At 36.1% G+C, this 20,245-nt stretch overlaps 2 protein-coding genes across 2 annotated transcripts; one reads left to right on the forward strand and one right to left on the reverse strand.

Moving 5' to 3' along the window:
• The first annotated feature begins 10,079 nt into the window (after positions 1-10,079).
• LOC104229843 (putative expansin-B2) lies at positions 10,080-11,918 on the forward strand. The gene is made up of 4 exons (XM_070145824.1): positions 10,080-10,224; positions 10,600-10,712; positions 11,202-11,398; positions 11,588-11,918. The coding sequence occupies exons 1-4, from the start codon at positions 10,080-10,082 to the stop codon at positions 11,916-11,918; spliced, it is 786 nt and encodes a 261-aa protein (XP_070001925.1).
• Positions 11,919-13,474: 1,556 nt separating this feature from the next.
• LOC104229842 (uncharacterized) lies at positions 13,475-19,798 on the reverse strand. The gene is made up of 13 exons (XM_009782561.2): positions 19,309-19,798; positions 18,669-18,724; positions 18,408-18,585; positions 18,156-18,257; positions 18,003-18,074; positions 16,957-17,022; positions 16,729-16,794; positions 16,277-16,363; positions 16,077-16,193; positions 15,874-15,948; positions 15,644-15,727; positions 14,684-15,206; positions 13,475-14,091 (listed from the first exon to the last, which is right to left on the reverse strand). The coding sequence occupies exons 1-13, from the start codon at positions 19,675-19,677 to the stop codon at positions 13,616-13,618; spliced, it is 2,271 nt and encodes a 756-aa protein (XP_009780863.1). The 5' UTR covers positions 19,678-19,798; the 3' UTR covers positions 13,475-13,615.
• Between the last annotated feature and the right edge of the window lie 447 nt (positions 19,799-20,245).

The raw sequence follows: 20,245 nt of genomic DNA on the forward strand, positions 1-20,245 counted from the left end.
ACCTTAAAAGATAAAATTATGAAATTTTTTAAAAAATATTTATAAATTACATCACAATACGTATATTTTTTTGTTAAATATATCTAAAATTTCTATATATGTAATGTCCGGTTGGTTTGGTTTCGGTTTGACTTTCTTTAGTTAAAACCAAACCAATTATGGTCGGATTTTTTTTTCCAACATCAAACCAAATCAAACCAAATCATAATCGGTTTTTTCTCGGTTTGACTCGGATTATCGAATTAATGCGGTTTGTCGGTTTTTTTTTATACACCCCTAAGAGCAACTTCATAAGTGCTGATATTGGGAACAATTGCCAATGAAGTATGGTCATTGATGACCCTACAGCCACATACAACATAGCTAGAATAGTATTTACAATGATAGGAACTGCTACTAATTAAAAAGCATAGGTCATTTTAATTAATCTAAAACTTTTCTCCTATGTGTCGAGCACTATATTGTTCCCAAAATTAAACTTCACTAGTGTCAGAGACCCCGAAATCTCACCTTTAGGATCGTAACGATACCTGATTTCTAAGACTAGGTAAGCCTATCACATAGCAAGATCAACAGAACTAAACACCAACTTAAATAATAATGAAAGTTGAAAAGTGTTTTAACATAACCAAAAGCGGAAATACAAAGTCAAATAAAATCTCAAAATGGTAGTACGAAGTCATAAGCTCTACAGAGAGTACATGCGAAATCTCAAAATACAATACAGTCAAGTCTCTCTATAACATCCTCATTTGTTCCAAATATTTTTTGATGTTATAGCGAAGTGCTGTTATAGAGAACATATATTATAGGCTTAATACATAGTTTACCACCCAACCTTTGGCCCAAATCCCCCTTACACACTTTCTGTGGACGATAATAACCTTACACAAGAAACCTTTCTAAAGTGTATCTAGTACCCACCTCCTTTGACCAGATCCTGTTAATAAGACATCCGTGTATGTCACGCGTTTGACTTTACATAATTTTAACCCATTACCTTATAATAACTAACCCGACCCTACCCGACCCTAACTGACCCTATCCGACCCACAAGGTAAAAGCGTTAAAACCAAACTTACCCAAGTCAGTACTCAAAATCCGATACATCTAGAAGGAGCTACTGTAAAGGTGATTCCGACGACCATCTCAAGCTACGCTTTCATCGTGGATTTCCGGTGGATTTATGCGGTTAATAGGTTAGTAATTTCCTTCTCCTTGCATTACCCGTTTATTTTAGTAGTGGGTGGGTTGAATCTATGATTTTTTTGAAATTTCTTCTATTTTGCTTAGGGTTATCGGATTTTTTAAAAGGGGAATCTTTTGTCATTATCGATATCACTGTGAAGTTGTCGTCTTGTTGCCTTTACAGATAGTTTTTTTATAAAAGAGATTTGTCTTGTGTTTGCAAACCGTGTGTAAAGTTTGGGTTTAACTGATTATTGTAATACCATTGCTTTGAACAATGTGATATGCTCTTGTCTTTGTCTCTACTTTTATATTTCATCTGTAGTTCTTTATTTTTAATTATTGCATGTGGAAAGTCCATTTATTTGTCCCTTATTTGTTTGTAGATAATGTCTTTTAAAATTATTACCCTCAGGTGGTACCATGATGGGGTATTAGTTCCTGGTAACTTTGCTCGTTATGTGGGTGGTAGTCAAACATTGACTTTAGATGTAGATGTGGATTTACTGTCTCTTATTGAACTAATGAACTACACTAGGATATATGACTTTCAAAATGTGGCTGAGTTGTATATTTGTCCAATGGATAGGACAGATAAATTGGTAAATATTCTAACAGACAAGGATATTTTAGACATTTGTAATGAATTGGAAGATGGGGATACCTTAGATATTTATGTGACTCATGCTGCCCCTTTATGTGTTGTTGACATAAATGAGGCTAGTAAAGGGATTGATGGGTGTAATAGTGGAGCTTTTAAAAGCACAACTGTCTTAGAAGAAGAGGAAGATAGTGAATCTGAATCTGAATCTGCACCTGCTCATGAACCTACCCCTTCCCCGTCTCCTTCTCCTGAACCTGCTCTTGCTCCTGCCCCTGCACCTTCAAGAGAACAAGAGAGTGGAGTAGATAGTGAATCAGACTTTGATAATAGTGAAGGTGAGGATGACAATGAGAATGATTCAGACTTTGACAATAGTGATAGTGATGAGAGTGATGGAGTAGATTTACATGTTCCTGATGATAAGGATTATGGATCTGATGTTCATGAAGAATTTGTAGAGTGTAGGGATGAACTGAGGAAGTATAGGAGGAAAAGGAGTGAAAGGCCAAAAGATAGAGGTGATATTAACCTAGGTGATGCAGGAGTTGATATTGGTTTTGATGAATTAAGAACTGGTAGCAAGCAAGATAGGTACACAGGCTTAGTAGGGACAGATGAGCCTTACTTTGGGTCTTCAGATGCTGAAAGTTTTCCTTCAGATGCTGAAGATGAATTTGATGAAGAACATAATGAGAAAATGGCTGCCAAGAGGAGGAAGAAAGCCCTGATATTTGATCCAACTGTCAAGAAAATAACCTGGGAGTTGGGGCTGATTTTTTAGAGTGTTGAACAATTTAGGTTTGCTGTTAGTAAGTATGCAATTCAGAAAGAAGTTCAAATTGAAAAGTATATCAATGAACCTGGCAGGGTGAGGGTAAGATGCATGCATCCAAAATGTCCATGGATCTTGGCTGCAAGCAAAGATGGCAGATCCAACAATTTTAAGGTAAAAAGGTATTGTCCTGTCCACAAGTGTTACAAAACAAATAAAAACAAGCTTTGCAACTCCAGGTACCTAGCAAAGCATTACAGGGATTAGATTGTGTGTCAACCAAATATGAAAGTTTGGGAGCTAAAGAAACTCATTAAGGATGAACTGGACATGTATGTTGGTAGGTCTACTGTACATAGAGTTAGAGCAAAAATTCTAAAGGAGATAATAGGTGATATGCATGATGATTTCAAGAGACTCTATGATTATAGAGATATTCTGTTACAAACAAATCCAGGTACAACTTGTGTTGTGAAGGTAGAAGATCAAGGTGAAGGCAAGCTTGTCTTCAATTCATTTTATGTTTGCTTCTATGCTATGAAGAAGGGATGGTCTGAAGGTTGCAGAAGGATAATTAGCATTGATGGTTATTTTCTGAAAGGCATTTGTAAGGGTCAACTTCTTGTAGCAGTATCAAAGGATGGAAATAATCAGATGTTTCCTATAGCTTGGGCCATTGTAGAGGTTGAGAACAGTTTCACTTGGACATGGTTTTTGAAGTGTGTGACTCATGACTTAGAGCTTCAAGATGGAAGGGATCTTACTATCATGTCTTATATGCAAAAGGTGAATATATTCTTCTATTTCTGTTTTCTGTCAATATTTATTTTTTCTAATTTCTGTTTCTGTTGGCAACTAATTCAATTCTTTTTATGTTTAAGGGATTGCTTAAAGCTGTATCAGAAGTGTTGCCTGAAAGTGAACATAGGTGGTGTGCTGAAGGGTATCCCTTGTGCTCATGCCATTGCTGCTATGCATTTCAAGAACCTTGACCCAATTAACTACATATCTCACTGGTACCACAAATCCACCTATCTGAAGGCATATTCAACATTCATCCAGCCTGTGTCAAACATGCAGATGTGGCCAACATCTACCAATCCACCAATTGAACCCCCACCAATTAAAAAGATGCCTGGTAGACCAAAGAAGAAGAGAAGAAGAGAAGAAACTAAACATCCTACTTCTGGAAAGCTTTCAAGAAGGGGTATGGAGATGACATGTTCAAACTGTGGTGGATATGGACACAACAAGAGGAGCTGCCCTAAGAAAGCAAGGCCTGCAGATTCTAGTCCAACAAATGCTTCATATATCCAAAGATGTGGAGGAAGAGGCAAAGCAAGAGGAACAGGAACTCCAACTACTTCTGCCCCTGCTGCTGCTGGTAGAGGAAGAGGAACTGCTGCTAGTAGAGGAAGAGGAACTGGTACTCCAACTACTTCTGCCCCTGCTGCTGCTGGTAGAGGAAGAGGAACTGGTAGTGGTAGGGGAAGTTCTGGGTTTGGACTATTTCAATCAAGCAGTGGGTTCACAAGTTTTTCTGTAAGTAGTTCAAAGTTAATTTTATATCTTGTTTGCTTTAACAACTTTACTGAATATTTTCTATTTTTGGCAGTCTGGTGGAGGTAAGCCAAGAGTGGTCTCTCATGGTGGTGAAAAGAGGTCCTCGGCAGATATTCTGGAGTGTGCATACAAGCCAAGAAGTGGTGTAAAATGGAATGGTAGACCAGCCATTACTAGAAGACAACTTGAAAGAACTGCTACAACTCGTTCCAGAACTGCCACATCTCAATCCAATTTAAGTCAAGCAAGTTCATCATCCCAGCAATCCCAGAACAACCACTGAATTCTGTTATTGTCACTATTAATTTATTTTGGAACTGTTGTAATTTCCCTTTGGAACTGTAATTTATTTTGGAACTGCTATTTAGGTTTGTTGTTAGTGTTGTTATTTTGTTAAGGCAGCCTGCTGTTATTTTGGTATGCTGAAAACTGGGCAGCGTATATTTTTGTTAAGGCAGGCTGCTGTTATTAGGTGATTGTAATAAATACCTTTATTCTATGATGAAATATATTTTTAGTGTTGCTTGATAATTTCTGGGCAGATGTGTCTTTAGTGTTGTATGAATGCTGTTATTTTGGTATGTTGTTAAGCATTTGTGCTGTCATTTTTGTATGCTGTTATTTTTGGAAATTTTCAGCATTTGAGTTGTATATCAGCCACTAATTGACTGTGTTTTAGTATTTTATCAATCACAATTTGAGGTGTGTTTTAACTGTACTATCAGCTCACACAGCAACAAAGTCAAACGAAACAATATTAACAATTGCCAAAAAAATCATTCTAACTCACACATCAACAAACTCAAACAAAACAACATTAACAATTGCCAAAAGATTTCATTCATTTCTAACAAAGGGATACAAAATCTACCAAAAAACTTCATTCATTTTCTTACACTATATAACAATCTTTAGAACTACCTAACACAATCAACTTCAACACAATTGCAATTAAAATCAGCACACACAATCTCCTCCAATTTCTTTGGTTTCTATTTTCCTTCAACAATGCATCAAATGCCCTCTTCTTCTTCAGCAACCCCAAAATCACCATTTTCAAGTGCTCTGGAGTTGGGGGGTCAAACCACATAAAGAAATTACATGCCGATCGTCTGTCCCTCTGAAAAATTGAAGAGACAAAATTATTACGGAATATAAAATCGATTAAAAAAGTACAATTGATATTTACCTCATAAAATGGACATCCGTAAAATCGACGACCCGGATTATCAACACTCCATGACTGTATCACCACAACTTCTTCACCACAATAGCAAAATTTTCTCAGATTATGCATTTTCCCAAATCTTAAAATTGAGCCCTAGAAATTTAACCCTTATGTCAAAAAAGAGAAGGAAGAAATAGAAGAAGACTGTAATATTGGCTTCGAGCTTCAAGAAGAGGAATAAATTTTGGCTTCGAGAAGATAAAATTTTCTTCAATTTAAAGCTTTCAAGGAGGAAGAAGAAGATGAAAATCGGGTTAGTATATAGATAGAAATGGATTAAGGCCCTTTTAATCTTTTAAAAAGGGTCATTGGAATGTGTTTTTGACCGTTTATTAAAGACAAAAATTATCTTGAAATAGTGTCCACGCGCTTGGTCCAGTTTGTATTACACACGCTTAGACCTGGTCAAAGAAGGTGTGTACTAGGCACACTTTAGAAAGGTTGCGTGTGTAAGGTTATTATGGTCCACAGAAAGTGTGTAAGCGGGATTTGGGCCATAGTTCGGGTGCCAACTTATGTAATTTCCCTATATTATAACATAACATAAAAATTGGTTCCAGAAAAGCTTGACTTTTATAGTGAAGTGTTGTTATATAGGGATGTATAGAGAGGTCTGACTGTACTGTCTGGAAACGCAATAAATAGTAGTAAGAAAATCAGCAGAAGGTGGCTCCGAGGCCTGCGAGCAAGAACAACAGGTATACCTCGAAGTCTCCTCAATATCTGGCTCAACACACTAGCGACCGGCTCGATCCGAGGTACTTGGATCTGCACAAAAATATACAGAAGTGTAGTATGAGTACACCAGAATCGGTACCCAGTAAGTACCAAGACTAACCTCGGTGGAGTAGTGACAAGGTTCAAATCAAGACACTCACTAAACATAAAACATGTGCAGAATATCAATATAAAGCTAACAACGAGAAGCAAAATCAATAAATGGCAACAAAGAGTAAGCATGTGATAACACAACAAATTAACCCAAACACAGTTAAAGTACAAGTGATTAATGAAAAACAATGACCGTTCAAATCCTCGAGCCGTTCTAACACAAGATTTACAACAATAATCACCCCGAGGTACCACACCTCATAATCATAATTCACGAGTCACAAATCACAAATTATCCCTTCGACATCGCGTGAACTTCACATTTTAAAATATTTTCCCGAAACAACTTCACAAGTATAAGCCCCCTTATCTCGCCGCGTGTGCTTCACAATGAAGTATTTCTCCATATTAGCAACACACGCATAAGCCCCCTTATCTCGCCGCGTGTGCTTCACAATGAAGTATGCACATGTCAGTCACAACATAACAATAACAACCATCCGCACCTCACGTACACATGTGCCACAACATCATCACAATAACAATACAATGCCACAACAAGATATAGCCGTGGCTCAACAACAATTTTACAAGAATTACCACAATAATATAAAGGTACGAGGAGTGAACAACAAAATAAAAACATGTTTCATATAACAAACAACTCCAAATCAAGGCATATTAATAGCCCAAGGCTTAATCCAGTCAATTACCACACATACGCCCGTGCACATACTCGTCACCTCATGTACACGTCAGGAAAAGTTTCTTCCACGTAAAGCTAGTCAAGATACTTACCTCAATCAAGCTAAATCAATCCTTTAATAAACCCTTCCCGCGTTAATCAACCTCCGGACGCTTGAATCTAGCCAAAATAACTTAATATCATAAATAAAAGCTATAGGAAACGAATCCGAATAATAAAGCTTCTTTAAGTAAAATAAAAAAATCAACCCCGGGCCCGCACCCCACAACTCAAATTCACAAATTCCGAACACCCATTCCGATACGAGTCCAACATCCAATTCCGACCTCAAATCGGCCTTCAACATTACTTATATACAATGTTACACTACATCAATATTTAGTGCATCTAGATACAGTTCTTAAGTTACTGAGTAGGGGGGCTACCATGTATTTGTAAAAAAATCCAAGTGTTTATTTGCGCAGAATCAGGTTGATAGTATCTTGGTCATATCAGGTAATGCATACTGATCCTTCTAAAATAAGTGCAACGATGAGTTGGCCTTTACATACCAACATTAGAGAATCTAGGGGAGTTTTCGTTAGAACCTTTTACAATGCAAGTCGATGCTTCTAGGCGAGGGCCATTTTAATCCAGGACTATCACTCCATTGAATACTCAAGTCAAGTACTCAATACTGATCTTTTGACAAGAATTGCTAGTAACTTTCTGCCAATGGTAATTTATCCGGTAGAACGATGGAGATCGATTTTCCACCCTCTATTCTTTTCTTCGCCATCTGTCATAATAATATTATCTAGTATCAAACTTGACCACCTTTTAGTCTTCAGTTCAAATGTATAAATAATGTTAAAAAGAAATTATGACGCGGTGAGTGTTATGAGGAGAAGCATTGACGCTCCTGTTAGGGGGTGTGAGAGGTTAATCATGACGGGTTTGAGAAGAGGTTGAGGCAGACTTAAGAAGTACTGGGGAGAAGTGATTAGGCAGGACATGGCGTGACATGACCCTTGATAGGAGGTTGTAGAGGTCGAGTATTAGGGTAGAAGGTTAGTAGGTAGTTGAGAGCTTTTCCTTTTCTTACCCGTAGGACTAGTAGCACACATGGAACATCGCTTGGCTTACTCGGTATTGGAATTAGCTTGTTCAAGGTAAGTAACTCTTCTAAACTTAGTGCTGAGGGTATAAAACCCCGAATTATGTGCTATGTGATTGGTGTTGAGGTGACGCACATGCTAGGTAATGGGCGTGTGGCTGTGTACAGTGTGAATTGTGACTCCATTGTTTTTGTGGTACTGTGTAGTTACCTGATCTTACCTGTAACCATGAAATTTCTAAGTACTTCAGCTATTGAGCCGTGATCCATGCTAGAATTCATGTCTAGGCTACATGTTTATCCTATTGGGACCCACTGAGCTCATTTCTGCTGTTGAGTTATCTGCTTTCATTGCATTATATACTCACTCATACGCATTCATATGCATATCATATCTCAGTCTCTGTTATTATTTATTGATACAGCACATAATTATTTTTGGGCTGATATTTCATGACATTGAGAGCTCGAGAGACTGGAGAGATTGATGACTGAGTGAAGCCGAGGGCCTGATAGTGAGGATATATATATGGGATCGGGCTGCACGCCGCATCATGTTTTACTGATATATGCCATGATTGGCTTGTTATAGCGCTTGGGCTGAAAGAGCCCTTCCAGAGTCTGTACACACCCCCAGTGAGTGCAGGTACCTACTGAGTGCGAGTGCCGAGTGATTGAGAGGATATAGTGACTGTGAGGACTGAGTGGCTGTGAGGACTGAGTGGTTGTGAGGATTGAGTGACCGTGAGGACTGAGTGACTGTAAGGACTGAGTTACTTGGAGGACTGAGTGAATTGATACTCTGAGTATGCATATGGTTTTATTACTGAGTCGTATCACATTTGACATGCACATGGCATATCGACATAGAGGTGTATTTTCCTCATGTCGTACGGTATCACGTCATTCATGACTTCTCATATATATTGACACATGTGCATAGAGAGTTATTTTGCACTTGCTATCTGGGGAGAACATGAAACATCATATTTACTGTTGACAGGATTTTTGGAAAAAACTCACAGTTTTCAAACTTACTTACATTTTTTATGTTTTCGGTAAAGGAGTTGGGTTTTCACTGATATACTTGAAAAGCAGAACTGTTTTCGGAAAACTATGAAAAAGCTGAGCACTTTATCTCTGAGTTACTTATTTATTTAATTATTTTATGTTGTTATGAACTGTTGTTGGCTATTGGCGTTGGACCTGACCTATGTTCTAGCTCGTCACTGCTTTCAACCTAAGATTAGATTTGTTACTTACTCAGTACATGGGGTCAGTTGTACTGATACTACACTTCAGCACATTGCGTGCAAATGTTGGTTGTTGTTGCTGCTGTGCTCGATGGTTGCCGGATGTGAAGATGTACTTGCGTTCCTGTTGTAGCTTCGTCTTGTTCATGGTAGCCTTAGATTTATAAAAACTCTGTTTATGTACTTTTCAAACATAAGATGTATTTACTTCATATCAGCTTTGTAAATTATATTCTTAGAAGCTCATGATTTGTACTACCAGTCTTTGGGGAATGTATAAGGTTTAGATAATTCCTTTTGTTTAATTGTCTTATTAATATTAGTGGAATTGGATAGTTATTAGTACCTAGCGGGTTGGATTAGGTGCCATCATGACTAGTGAATTTTGAGCCGTGACAGATATTCTCAACTTATGATTATTTATTATGCATTTCGGTATGTTTCCTACATGCCTCTTGTTCTGTGATAGTAGAGACCTCGAATTTTATGGTGTTTAGTTGGAATATGGCAAAGAGAAGTAAAAGAATTAAAGAGATGATGTCAATCATGATCATGAGATGTAGTAATCTTTCAATCACCTGATTTATAATCCTGCATTACAAATCTGCAAATTGAATAGTGAGGCAATAAAGTTCTTACCTTAAATTGGTAAAATAGTTCATTTTTCATAATTAATATCCTCAACTTTGGCAAAATGGTTTATTATTCATAGATAATATCCTCAACTAACTAATACTTATTATTAACTATAAATAGTACCAATTAACTTGGCATTGTATAAGCAATTAGCCAAAAATATTAGAGCATCACTTAGTTAATCAAATATAATTACTAGTCCATGGCTACAAATTTCTCTCAGTATCTTTTCCTTTGGATTTTTGTAGCTTTTTGCTCGTATTTGGTTAGATTTTCCTCTTGCCAACCAAGCGGTTATTCACAAGCTGTTGCAACTTTTTATGAAAATCCTACTAGTCCTGGGAGTGGTAATGTCTTGAAATGTCATTTGTTTCTACTCTCTTTTTTCATAAGACTTATGTAGTATGCCTACTAGATTAAAATTAAATGAAACCTGCTTTAGATTACAAATACAACTTTGAAGGCAAATTTTAATAGTTCAGTTGTTGTCTAGCTATCTGAATTTTACTTTGTTGGTAAGGGTTTGATTTTCTCTTGGAATACCTTTATCAATTTTCTCTTCCCTTCCCCTACATAATAAAAAATATTATACGAATAGAATTTTGTAGACAAATGTTCATTGAAATGGCTTGACCAATATAGTCTTGATTTTACATACTTTATTAATGATTCTAGGGCAAAATGATTGAAAAACAGAAATTATTCTTACTATTCTGTTCTAGGTGGAGCATGTGGGCTTGAAAATGACGTAGCAAGTGCTCCCTACAATGCAATGATTACGGCGGGAAATCAAGCTCTTTTTAAGCAAAGCTCTGGATGTGGTGCATGCTACCAGGTAAACACATTTTATGTGGCATTGAATTTCCTTTGTTAGAAAGTTATATAACGTAAATTGGGTAAAACAACAACAACAACCCAGTAAACTCTCATAAGTGGGATCTGGGGAGGGTAGTGTGTATGCAGACCTTACCCCTACCCGAGGAGATAGAGAACGTAAATTGGGTATAATATATATATATATATATATATAAAATATTTTTTAATTGGGTAAAAAATATAAAATATATAAAATTTTAAATCTCCTTATAAGAGAAAATATAGGTACAAATTCCGAATGTAATATTTTTAGATCTCTCTGAATCCACTAGACATAATTTCTAATTCCGTTACATCTAGTAAATCTGTAATTTTAGAATAATTGTACCTTATTTTGCATGAGATGACAAGGAAATTAAACTCTAAAACAAAAGAGAAAATGTGCATGAATATTTTAGTTTCATGCATAAATGCATAGCATCTCTATATGATCGATATTGTTTTTCAGGTGTTGTGCACCCAAGACCAAAATCCGCATTGTTCAGGTAATCCAATAACAGTAACCCTTACAGACGAGTGCCCAGGAGCATGCAATAATGATCCGGTTCACTTTGATATAAGTGGAATTGCCTTTGGAAAATTGGCAAAGTCTGGTGAAGCTTCACAATTATACAATGCAGGAAGAATCTCGATTTTTTACCAAAGGTGAGTTTGTTCTACAAAAACTAAAAGTTACTTTTTTTGTTCCATCTTATATGGAGGTTTTATATTTATTTATTTGGGTTGGGGGGGGGGGGGGAATAAGAAGCAATAAATTGATTTTTTCTTCTTATTTTCCTTCTAAAGAACACCGGCTAACGATTTAATTTCTTTTATTTTTATTGAACCTTACAGGATAGCATGTAATTACAACACAAATATCTTATTTAAGGTGGACAAAGGCTCCAATCCTAATTTCTTCGCAGTTACATCTGAAGCAGTTGATGGAGATGGTGACCTTTCTTTAGTTGAAATCCAAACAAGCAATTCGACTTGGGTACCTATGCAGCGAATGATTGGGGCAACTTGGAGTGTTGGCATACAACCAGACACACAGAAACCTCCTTTTTCCCTGAGACTTACTTCAGAAACAAAGCAAAGTGTCACTGCCCCGAATGTCATTCCAGACGGCTGGCAACCAAGATCAATTTACAAATCAAATGTCAATTTTCCCAGTAATCTATAGGGTGAAAGTATTTAAGAAGGGAACAATGTGAGGGTACCATGTAGATTGTTGAATACCATTTATTTACCTACCCTATCAAGTATAATTAATAAAGTAAAAATACCTTCTTTAATTTATTTTGAATATGCGACTAATTTTATTTCATGCCTTTTCTTTCTTTAAATATTTAAAAATATGCGACTAATTCTATTTCATGCATTTACTTTAATTTTAGCTCTCTCTAACAAATAAAAATGGCTGCTGCCTTTGTTGTAATTACTTATTTTCAGAGAAAGATGACGGGACAAAAACTCAAATGGTCACATATACTTTTTTTAGTTCTTTATGTGGACTGATGGGAGATAACTGGGGAGAGGCTAATGGTGAAAAGAAGAAAGAGGGGAGAGGCGAGTAGTGATGGGCAACGAGGTGCTTTTTCCCTTTTCTTTTTCATTTTAAATTTTTTCTTTTGAATTTAGTATTTTTTTAAATCAAAATATTGTACTCACGCGCATTTTCTGCGTGATTGGCATACATTTTGTCCACATTACCTATGTCACTGCCACGTAGCATAGTCAACAATCAAAGTTGTTTATTAATATTCTTTCCGTCAAGTTGAGGTGTTCAAATAAGAAAATTTTAAATTTGTTTACCATGTTGACAATTAGGTACAAATTTAAGTGGCCAGGAGGCCATTTTGCTATGTTTGTTCAGGTTTTAATATTTTCAAGCACGAATTATTCTCCTTTGAATTGGAATTACGATTTAGATTTTGAATTTTTATGTTTGGACATGCTATTTTTAAATATTATGTTTTAAAGTTTTATCCATTACTAATACTAAAAATTATATTTAAGAAATTTAATATTATTACTTCTCATTCTCTATAAAATTTATTTTCTCACCATAAAATACAAATATTCGATTATGTTAATTATCTTATAAGACATAACCGAATAACCAAACTGAAAAAATTTAACCGGAAAGAGAAAAATCGAACCAAACCAAAGTTATTTTGGTTCGGAGTGGATTGCGCTTTTCTAAAACCAAAACCGAATAATGCAACACTGAAAGATAGAGAAAACTGAAACTCATATGTATACGGGCACACCTGTATTGTGAGAAAATATTTGGAAGTACAAAATTAATTAAAGGTTTCGAAAGAGCTAACCTATTTATTTATCTATAGAAATCTTGATACCAATAGTGTCCATAAACACTGATCAACAATTATCTACTGTACTACACAAGAACCGTTATGGTTGAAACATATGTTGTAGTAGACTCGAAATTTACTGATCAAAGTAATTTATCTGTCAATTTACACTACAATAAACTCGAAGTTAAGGATAATTTTCCTGAACTCTAATATTTCTATCCCAATATCTCTCAATACCAAATAAAAAAAAGAAAGAGCAGCTCGGTTTACAAAGCATCCAGCATTCGCGCAGAGTTCGGTGAAAGGCCACACCCCAAAGGGTGTGATGTAGAGAGTTACTTGGTTCAACGATTGTAAAAAAGTTTATATATAAATCCCATTAGTGGCACTTAAATCATTTTTTCTGAAGCAACTGATATTAAACAGTCCAAAAGGGTTTTCAAATTAGACTTCTCCATTATTTATAATGAGCTCAAAGACATACAACAAATATCACTGGCAAAGAAACAACACTCTAAAGTTCTGCAATAAAGATGAACCATAATAACTCAGGTAAAATTCATGTCTCAGATATTGGGGTAACCAGTAATTTCATAGTAGTTCTTCCTAACAATCTCAATGAATTCATACCGTCCCTCAAATCTGAATTACTAGTTATCAAAATCCAATCATCGTCGTCATCTTGATACTTGATTGAACACCTTTGAAGTGATATGTTAAACCTCTTTTCCACTTCCACCTCCAGTTCTACCCTGGTTGCTGAAGGGGAGAGTTGAAACTTAATGATATCGCCTCTATATGTAACCTTTAAAGTCATCAGATTATCACAAGGTTTTTCTGTTGCAGCCGGCGCCAAAAGATCTGTGCCTTTTTCATGGGACAGATCAGGACATTGTTGAGTATCTTCCACATATTGTTCAGCACTTTGTAGAGATACGCCTTGGCTAACACGGCGATAAACCTTTCTGGTCTTATGATGTGGCCATCTAGAGATATTGTATTCTCTACATACTCGTTTCAGTGTTGATCGACTAACTACAAAAAACAAGTTCCAAAAACGGATTTCAGTGAACCTTAGCAACACTCATCTCATCTAATTAAAGAGCATACAGACATATTGATCTCCATTCCAGTTTATGTGGACCTAGTCACTTTTGGATTATATTAACTCGATATTTTAAAATTCAAAATTTAGATATTCAAAAACTATACGCAAACTACTATAAGTTACAATTTTTTTCATGTTAATATGATGAAAAAAATAAATTTCTAGAATGTCGGTCAAATTTTACATAGTTTGAATCTCGAATAGAGAGGGGTTGCTCTGATGGTAAGCAACCTCCACTTCCAACCAAGAGGTTATGAGTTCGAGTCTCCCCAAGAGCAAGGTGGGAAGTTCTTGGAGTGAAGGATGTCGGGGGTCTATTTGGAAACAGCCTCTCTACCCCAGGGTAGAGGTAAGGTCTGCATACACACTACTCTCCCCAGACCCACTAAGTGGGATTATACTGGGTTGTTGTTGTTGAATCTCGAATAGCGAAAAGGTTCAGATAAACTAAAACGGAGCAAGTTTTAATAACATGAAAAGAGATACAAGCCTCAAATATATGCACTAGAGTGAACTTACCACGTAGTGTCTTGGCAGCATCTACAAGAGTCTTCCCAAAATGCTGCTCCAGAATCTCGCGAGTAATCCCATAATCTTTTTCTAGCCTCGCTATTGTGCACTTGTTCTTTGAATCTATGTTCTGAATGTTGGTCATTGCATCAGCTTCAACCAAAAGTCTTTCACATGATGAACTTCCTCTAGCAATATCATTATGCTCCACTTTGTCATTACTACTTGAATAAATTTCTACATTTGATTTCTCACAAAGTAAATTAGGCTGCACTATTTCTCCTCCGTCGTTGCACCGATCATGTGCTACATTCACGTTAACCATACTTCCTCTGTTCATCACAGTTGCCTCTGTTGCATGCGGAAGTAATAAATCAACTTGCTCTATCCCTTCATTGTTGAATAAGTCGGGCCTATGTGAAGAGCAAGAAGGAACAAGCAGTGAAGTAGTAACATTGTTCTCTGAACGCTGTGAATCATTGTCCTTTGAGTAAAAAATGTCATTTATCTCAGATAATCTGAATTCCATCTCCTATGATTGAAAATTAAATCAATATTAGCCCGCAAAATTTTAGGTGTTTCAGATCCGATAGCTTGAATTCATGCAGATGGCGTGGACTATAACATACGAAAGTTTGGAAATTGTCCAGAATTTCTATTCTATGGCCCTAAAACGCCAAAAAACGAGATGACTTATTATTCGTTATGTCATTTTTTATAGGCCCATAAAATTTTAGGGGATTCAGAGACGGTCGACCGAATTCATGCAGATGGCGTGTACTATAGCACAAAAAATACTCCTCTAAGCATCGAACGCCCTTTGGTTGATATCTATCGGTTAACAGCCCTTTAAGAGGAGCCAAAATTTAGATTGTACAATTGAGTTACTCGCATGTTTAATCCGGTAACCAAAAGGTAACTCCTAGTATCTTGGGGTTATGCAGAAGCCACAAGAACTAGAGAATTTACCTGACTAACATATGGCCTCCTAGATGTATTATCTGCATGCTCCAATCCAAGGTACTGCTCCCAAGCATCATAAACATATCTCCTCTGCAACAGGAATATAAGCATCTTCAGCATGGACAGAATTTGGAAAACAAAGAAAACACAACTAAAGCTGACCCAAACACTTATACGTAAGTTGACAATGAAATTCAAGGGGACGAAGAAAATACAAGATAACATCAATACACTACCTGAAAGCGGCTGGATACAATGTCCGTATCCTGAAGGTATTCAGGGTGCCCCAATGATAAAAATGCAAATTTCCACTAGCCATCAAAAGAGTGCAGAGTCAACCCCCAAGTCAGTCATAGGGCTTTCAAAAATTAAACCACCATGCTATAAGTATGCAAGCATATTCCATCTGCAGCAAAAGCTTTGTGCTCAGGCACTGTACCTTAGAAAACTCCTCATCTGGAACCTGCAATTTCTTTTGAATGCGCACTTTAATCTCCGCTAAAGTTTCACATTCATGGATGACCAGAAAGAAAGGTTCTCCAAAATTCTGCACTGGCTGTAGAAAACCAATCTAGTTACTAATTTCAACATCAGATGCAGCAGTGTATCAGTAACATCAATCAAGCCAATATGTAATACCATTTGATTTTGTGGAGTCTCTTTCGTGAAATGGTAAACATGAATTAGACGATCATGGGGACCAAGATTTTTCTCCTCCTCTGGTATCTGCAAAAAATAAAATAAAATAGATGCAGTAGTAAGCAAGTAGACAAGACTAACTTATGCCATAAATATCATCATTAATTGCCCAGATTGAACTGTCTAAAGCAGAGAGGTCAGTGGAACAGAAGGCCTAACAATTAAAGCTGACACACGAAAGCATAGCAATCAAATTAAAACCCAGACCTTAGATTCTCCATTTTGAAAGAGGGTGGGGGAGGAATGGAATATTAATTCAAATCTCTGCTTAAAGTTTCAAAACCTCACCAGTTTTCTTTATTTTGTTGAAAAAAGAGAGGTAAAAAAACCAGAAGGAGATGAGGAAAAGAGAAAAAAGAAGAAACCAGCCAGACAATACCTAGAGAACTAACCTCCTCTGCCCGCAATGTCCAATACTGGTCATTTATATTCTCAAACTTTTCAGTGAGCGGAAAGATCTGGCAGATTAGCAATAATGAAAGCATGCATTAGATAGACAGACAAAAAAAACATATAAGCTAGCGGTGCAAGTCTTAAAAGGCCATTTAGCTATCAAATTAAAATGTCAACACAAACATAATAAAAGATAAAAGTATTGAACTTATATTAGGATTACTCACCTTAAAAATCTTGTGATAGAAGATTTCGAGTAATCTAAGCTCTGCATTTGGATGGGACAACTCTACCTGTTGCAGCAACCAATATTATATGCCAGTAGTTATATCCTCATACCAAACAGAAGCCATCATTAAACAGAAACATTAGACATAGAATATTGGTTGCACAATATACATGACAGATCTAAATCTCGTATTGCCAGTCAAGCTCCGTATGCTGTTTTCCTTTTTCCTTTGTAGATAGGAGGCAGGGAGAAGACAGGGAGGCAAATGTCCTCAAAAAAATGCATGTAGAATGATTTTCTTCATAATATATACACCGATAAAAAACATTAGGGTGCACATTCACTACAAATCCTTTATTAATGGTTCAAATAAGATAATCTGATGGGAAAGAGAGTACTCCCCTCGCCTAAAAAAAGAAAGATTGCCATCTTCCAAAGTAAAACAAATTCACAAAAAAATTGCCAACCCCCACATGTCAAAAATAGTGAACTTTCACATACTCAATTATGGTCAAACAAATTGAAAAGCAAAAGTTGTTAACTTGTACTTCTCATGCCCCTTCTAAATCTGTCAAAAGACAATTTGATCATTGCCAATCTAGCATAAAAAACTGTCAATCTGACCCTTGAGAACCAAAATATGACAATCTGATTGAGGGAAAAGGGTATTAACCAAAGTAGCAGAAAAACACACACTCTCGTAGTGTAGGAAATGAATGCAAATACCAACTCTTCAATTATTATTTTTTTACTAAGCCTCGATCCCAATCAAGTTAGAGTAGGTTGACTGTTCAACTCTTCATTATTAAGGTAAATAAATAACACGAGTTAGACAGGACTGTATCCTTTTCCTACATGTTCTCCACAAACCCTGAATCCATCAAAAAACATTCATTAATGCATAAAGTACCTAAAATACTTTATCATCTAGACATAAGAAATCTACCACATTAGGAAACTGTTTTTTTCCTGCTGGGTGCAGAAATTGCTTTCTTCCTTTCATAGACTCAATATTGCAATTCAAGTTGCTACACCTATCTATACCTTTGATTTGATTCCATTAAGAAAATCCCCCACGGTACTCTGCTTAGGCAATCTTACATTCAAAATTTCAACCTGAAAGCAGTGGGAAAAAAATGTAATGAGGAAAAGTAATAATTTGATTTGATACAAATGATTTTTCCATACTAGACACACCTCATCCTTCTTAGAATGATGAAAATCAACTTTGAACGTCTTCAGACATTGTAATTCTGGCAGAGGAATGTCCAGAACTTCGTAATAAAGAATATCAGAAATCTACCACCCACCCAAACAAAATGAGATGTGGTTAGTCCATTGGCACATCAGATCCTACCAAAATAGTATACCACTGTCCACTGCTATGATGAGTAAAGCGTTAAACGTCACCATGTGCTCCCAAGATAAAGTCAGTTCATGTTAACAAACCTGATTGTCATGGATTAGCATGTCTACCAAATGATCCACGGACCGATATTTGATGGGGTTAGGCTTGGGTTGCTGAGAGTAGTAGTTGTGTGGAGTAAGCCTAATTTTGGAGGGATCATCCACACCAAGCCGCTGCGCCACTCTCTCCACTACATCATCATATGTATCACTTTTTGCTCTGTAATTTAAAAAAACAAATAGTTGTAGATGTAAGCAAATGCTTTGCCATAAATTGAAAGATAAGATACCAAATAAACTTACAACTCCAGACAGAAATCCTCCTCCTTCGGTTTCTCCAGTGCTCGAAAGTGGACAAGCTGTAAACAACGAACTCAGATTTAAGGAATCAAAAACGGAGAAAGTAAAACATAAAGAAAAGAGCCAGTTGTACGGTGTACGCAAGCATAAAACATAAATTAAGGCGAGAAAGATGTTACATATACAGTAACAACAATGATGCAACTAGTCAAAGCAAAAACCCAGGGGAGATTTGAAACTTATTTCCTTTGGCACCGCCATAGAGGACCATAAACCCAAAAAATAAAGGATAAGAATTAACATCAATTTAGCCATGTTTTATTTCCTGTAAAGGAAAAAGACAAATTCTCATGTCACGTCAATAAGATCGATAACTGTATCAATTTAGCCATGTAGTTTCTCAAGAATTGTTTGACTCCGCATGAATTCTAAATTTTGAAAAGAAAAAAAAACTTGTACTCTTAAATTTTTCATAATATTCTGATTATGAAAGTACAGAAATACACTTTAGAAAATGATATTTCTGATTATAACTAAAAATAAAATGATATTTTTGATTATTTAAGATATATGTCATTAGAAATAAAATAAAGATATTTAAACTAATTATTTTTAAAAATAAAAATATAGAAACAACAATTACCTTCTGTGGGAAATTCAGAATTGCTCTGCTCCCTCTTAGCTTAAGCGCTGCACGATCATATGCCATGGCTGCTTCTGTTGCAGTATCAAAAGTTCCTAGCCAAACCCGTTTCCCTTTTCGGGTCGGGTCACTAACCTCTGAAACAAATTTCCCCCCTGGCCTTTGCCTGATCCCTCTGTAACGCTTCAAGGTATCTTCCATTTTCTGAACTGAATCCTCTGTTTTTCCCTCGAATTTAAATCTATTTAATTCAGTTTTTGAATCAAAACTAGTGTTGGTTTCTGATGAGCCGTAACTTACCAAAAAAGCATCATCATCAAGAAGAAGCTGAGTTATCAAATCTAGTGTTGACTGTTGTAGAGAAGCCATTTTAGATCTTTACAGAAAAAGAAGAAGAAAACAACTATGGGACAAGAGAGAATCTTAGTTTTCTAGTACAATATATGGAAGAACTCAAGGAAGCGAATTGGGTGGAAATGAAAGAATGAAGAGGAAGATTAATTAATCAATATTTATAGCAAAGTAACTTTTAAAAAAAAAAAAAAAAAAAAATTGACCTTTGAATCAGTTGCCGAAATGCCGACTACTTATTCTTTTGGGTTCAAAAGATTCAAATGTATCCTTTTGGGTTCAAAAGATTCAATTATGAGCCTCCTTTTATTTATCCTATAGTTTTCAAGCGTGTTTTTCGCATTTATATGCTCCTCTTACCATTTTGGGAAGTTGTTCAAATTTAAAATAGACTCTTGAGGTGCTTGTGATTTATCTAGCTTTAGCAAGTCTAGCACTATATTAGCTTTAGCAAGTGTATTATCCTTAATCTTCAAATTCGAGATTTCTGATTAAGAGAAGAATTCCTACCGTCTTACCACATCATAATAAAATTAAGTAGACAAGTTACTACCTATAAGTAGAGGTGGTAAAATGGTTAAAAGTA

Source organism: Nicotiana sylvestris, chromosome 5, assembly GCF_000393655.2.
Source record: "Nicotiana sylvestris chromosome 5, ASM39365v2, whole genome shotgun sequence".
Classification (NCBI taxonomy): domain Eukaryota; kingdom Viridiplantae; phylum Streptophyta; class Magnoliopsida; order Solanales; family Solanaceae; genus Nicotiana; species Nicotiana sylvestris.

Excerpts from the sequence above, each read along its gene's own strand:
- LOC104229843 (XM_070145824.1), top strand. The coding sequence starts at position 10,080 with ATGGCTACAAATTTCTCTCAGTATCTTTTCCTTTGGATTTTTGTAGCT. Across the intron at positions 10,713-11,201 it reads GATGTGGTGCATGCTACCAG|GTGTTGTGCACCCAAGACCA; the intron begins GTAAACACATTT and ends ATTGTTTTTCAG. Across the intron at positions 11,399-11,587 it reads ATCTCGATTTTTTACCAAAG|GATAGCATGTAATTACAACA; the intron begins GTGAGTTTGTTC and ends TGAACCTTACAG.
- LOC104229842 (XM_009782561.2), bottom strand. The coding sequence starts at position 19,677 with ATGGCTTCTCTACAACAGTCAACACTAGATTTGATAACTCAGCTTCTT. Across the intron at positions 18,075-18,155 it reads ATCATTCTAAGAAGGATGAG|GTTGAAATTTTGAATGTAAG; the intron begins GTGTGTCTAGTA and ends CACTGCTTTCAG. Across the intron at positions 15,949-16,076 it reads CAGATGAGGAGTTTTCTAAG|TGGAAATTTGCATTTTTATC; the intron begins GTACAGTGCCTG and ends TTTGATGGCTAG.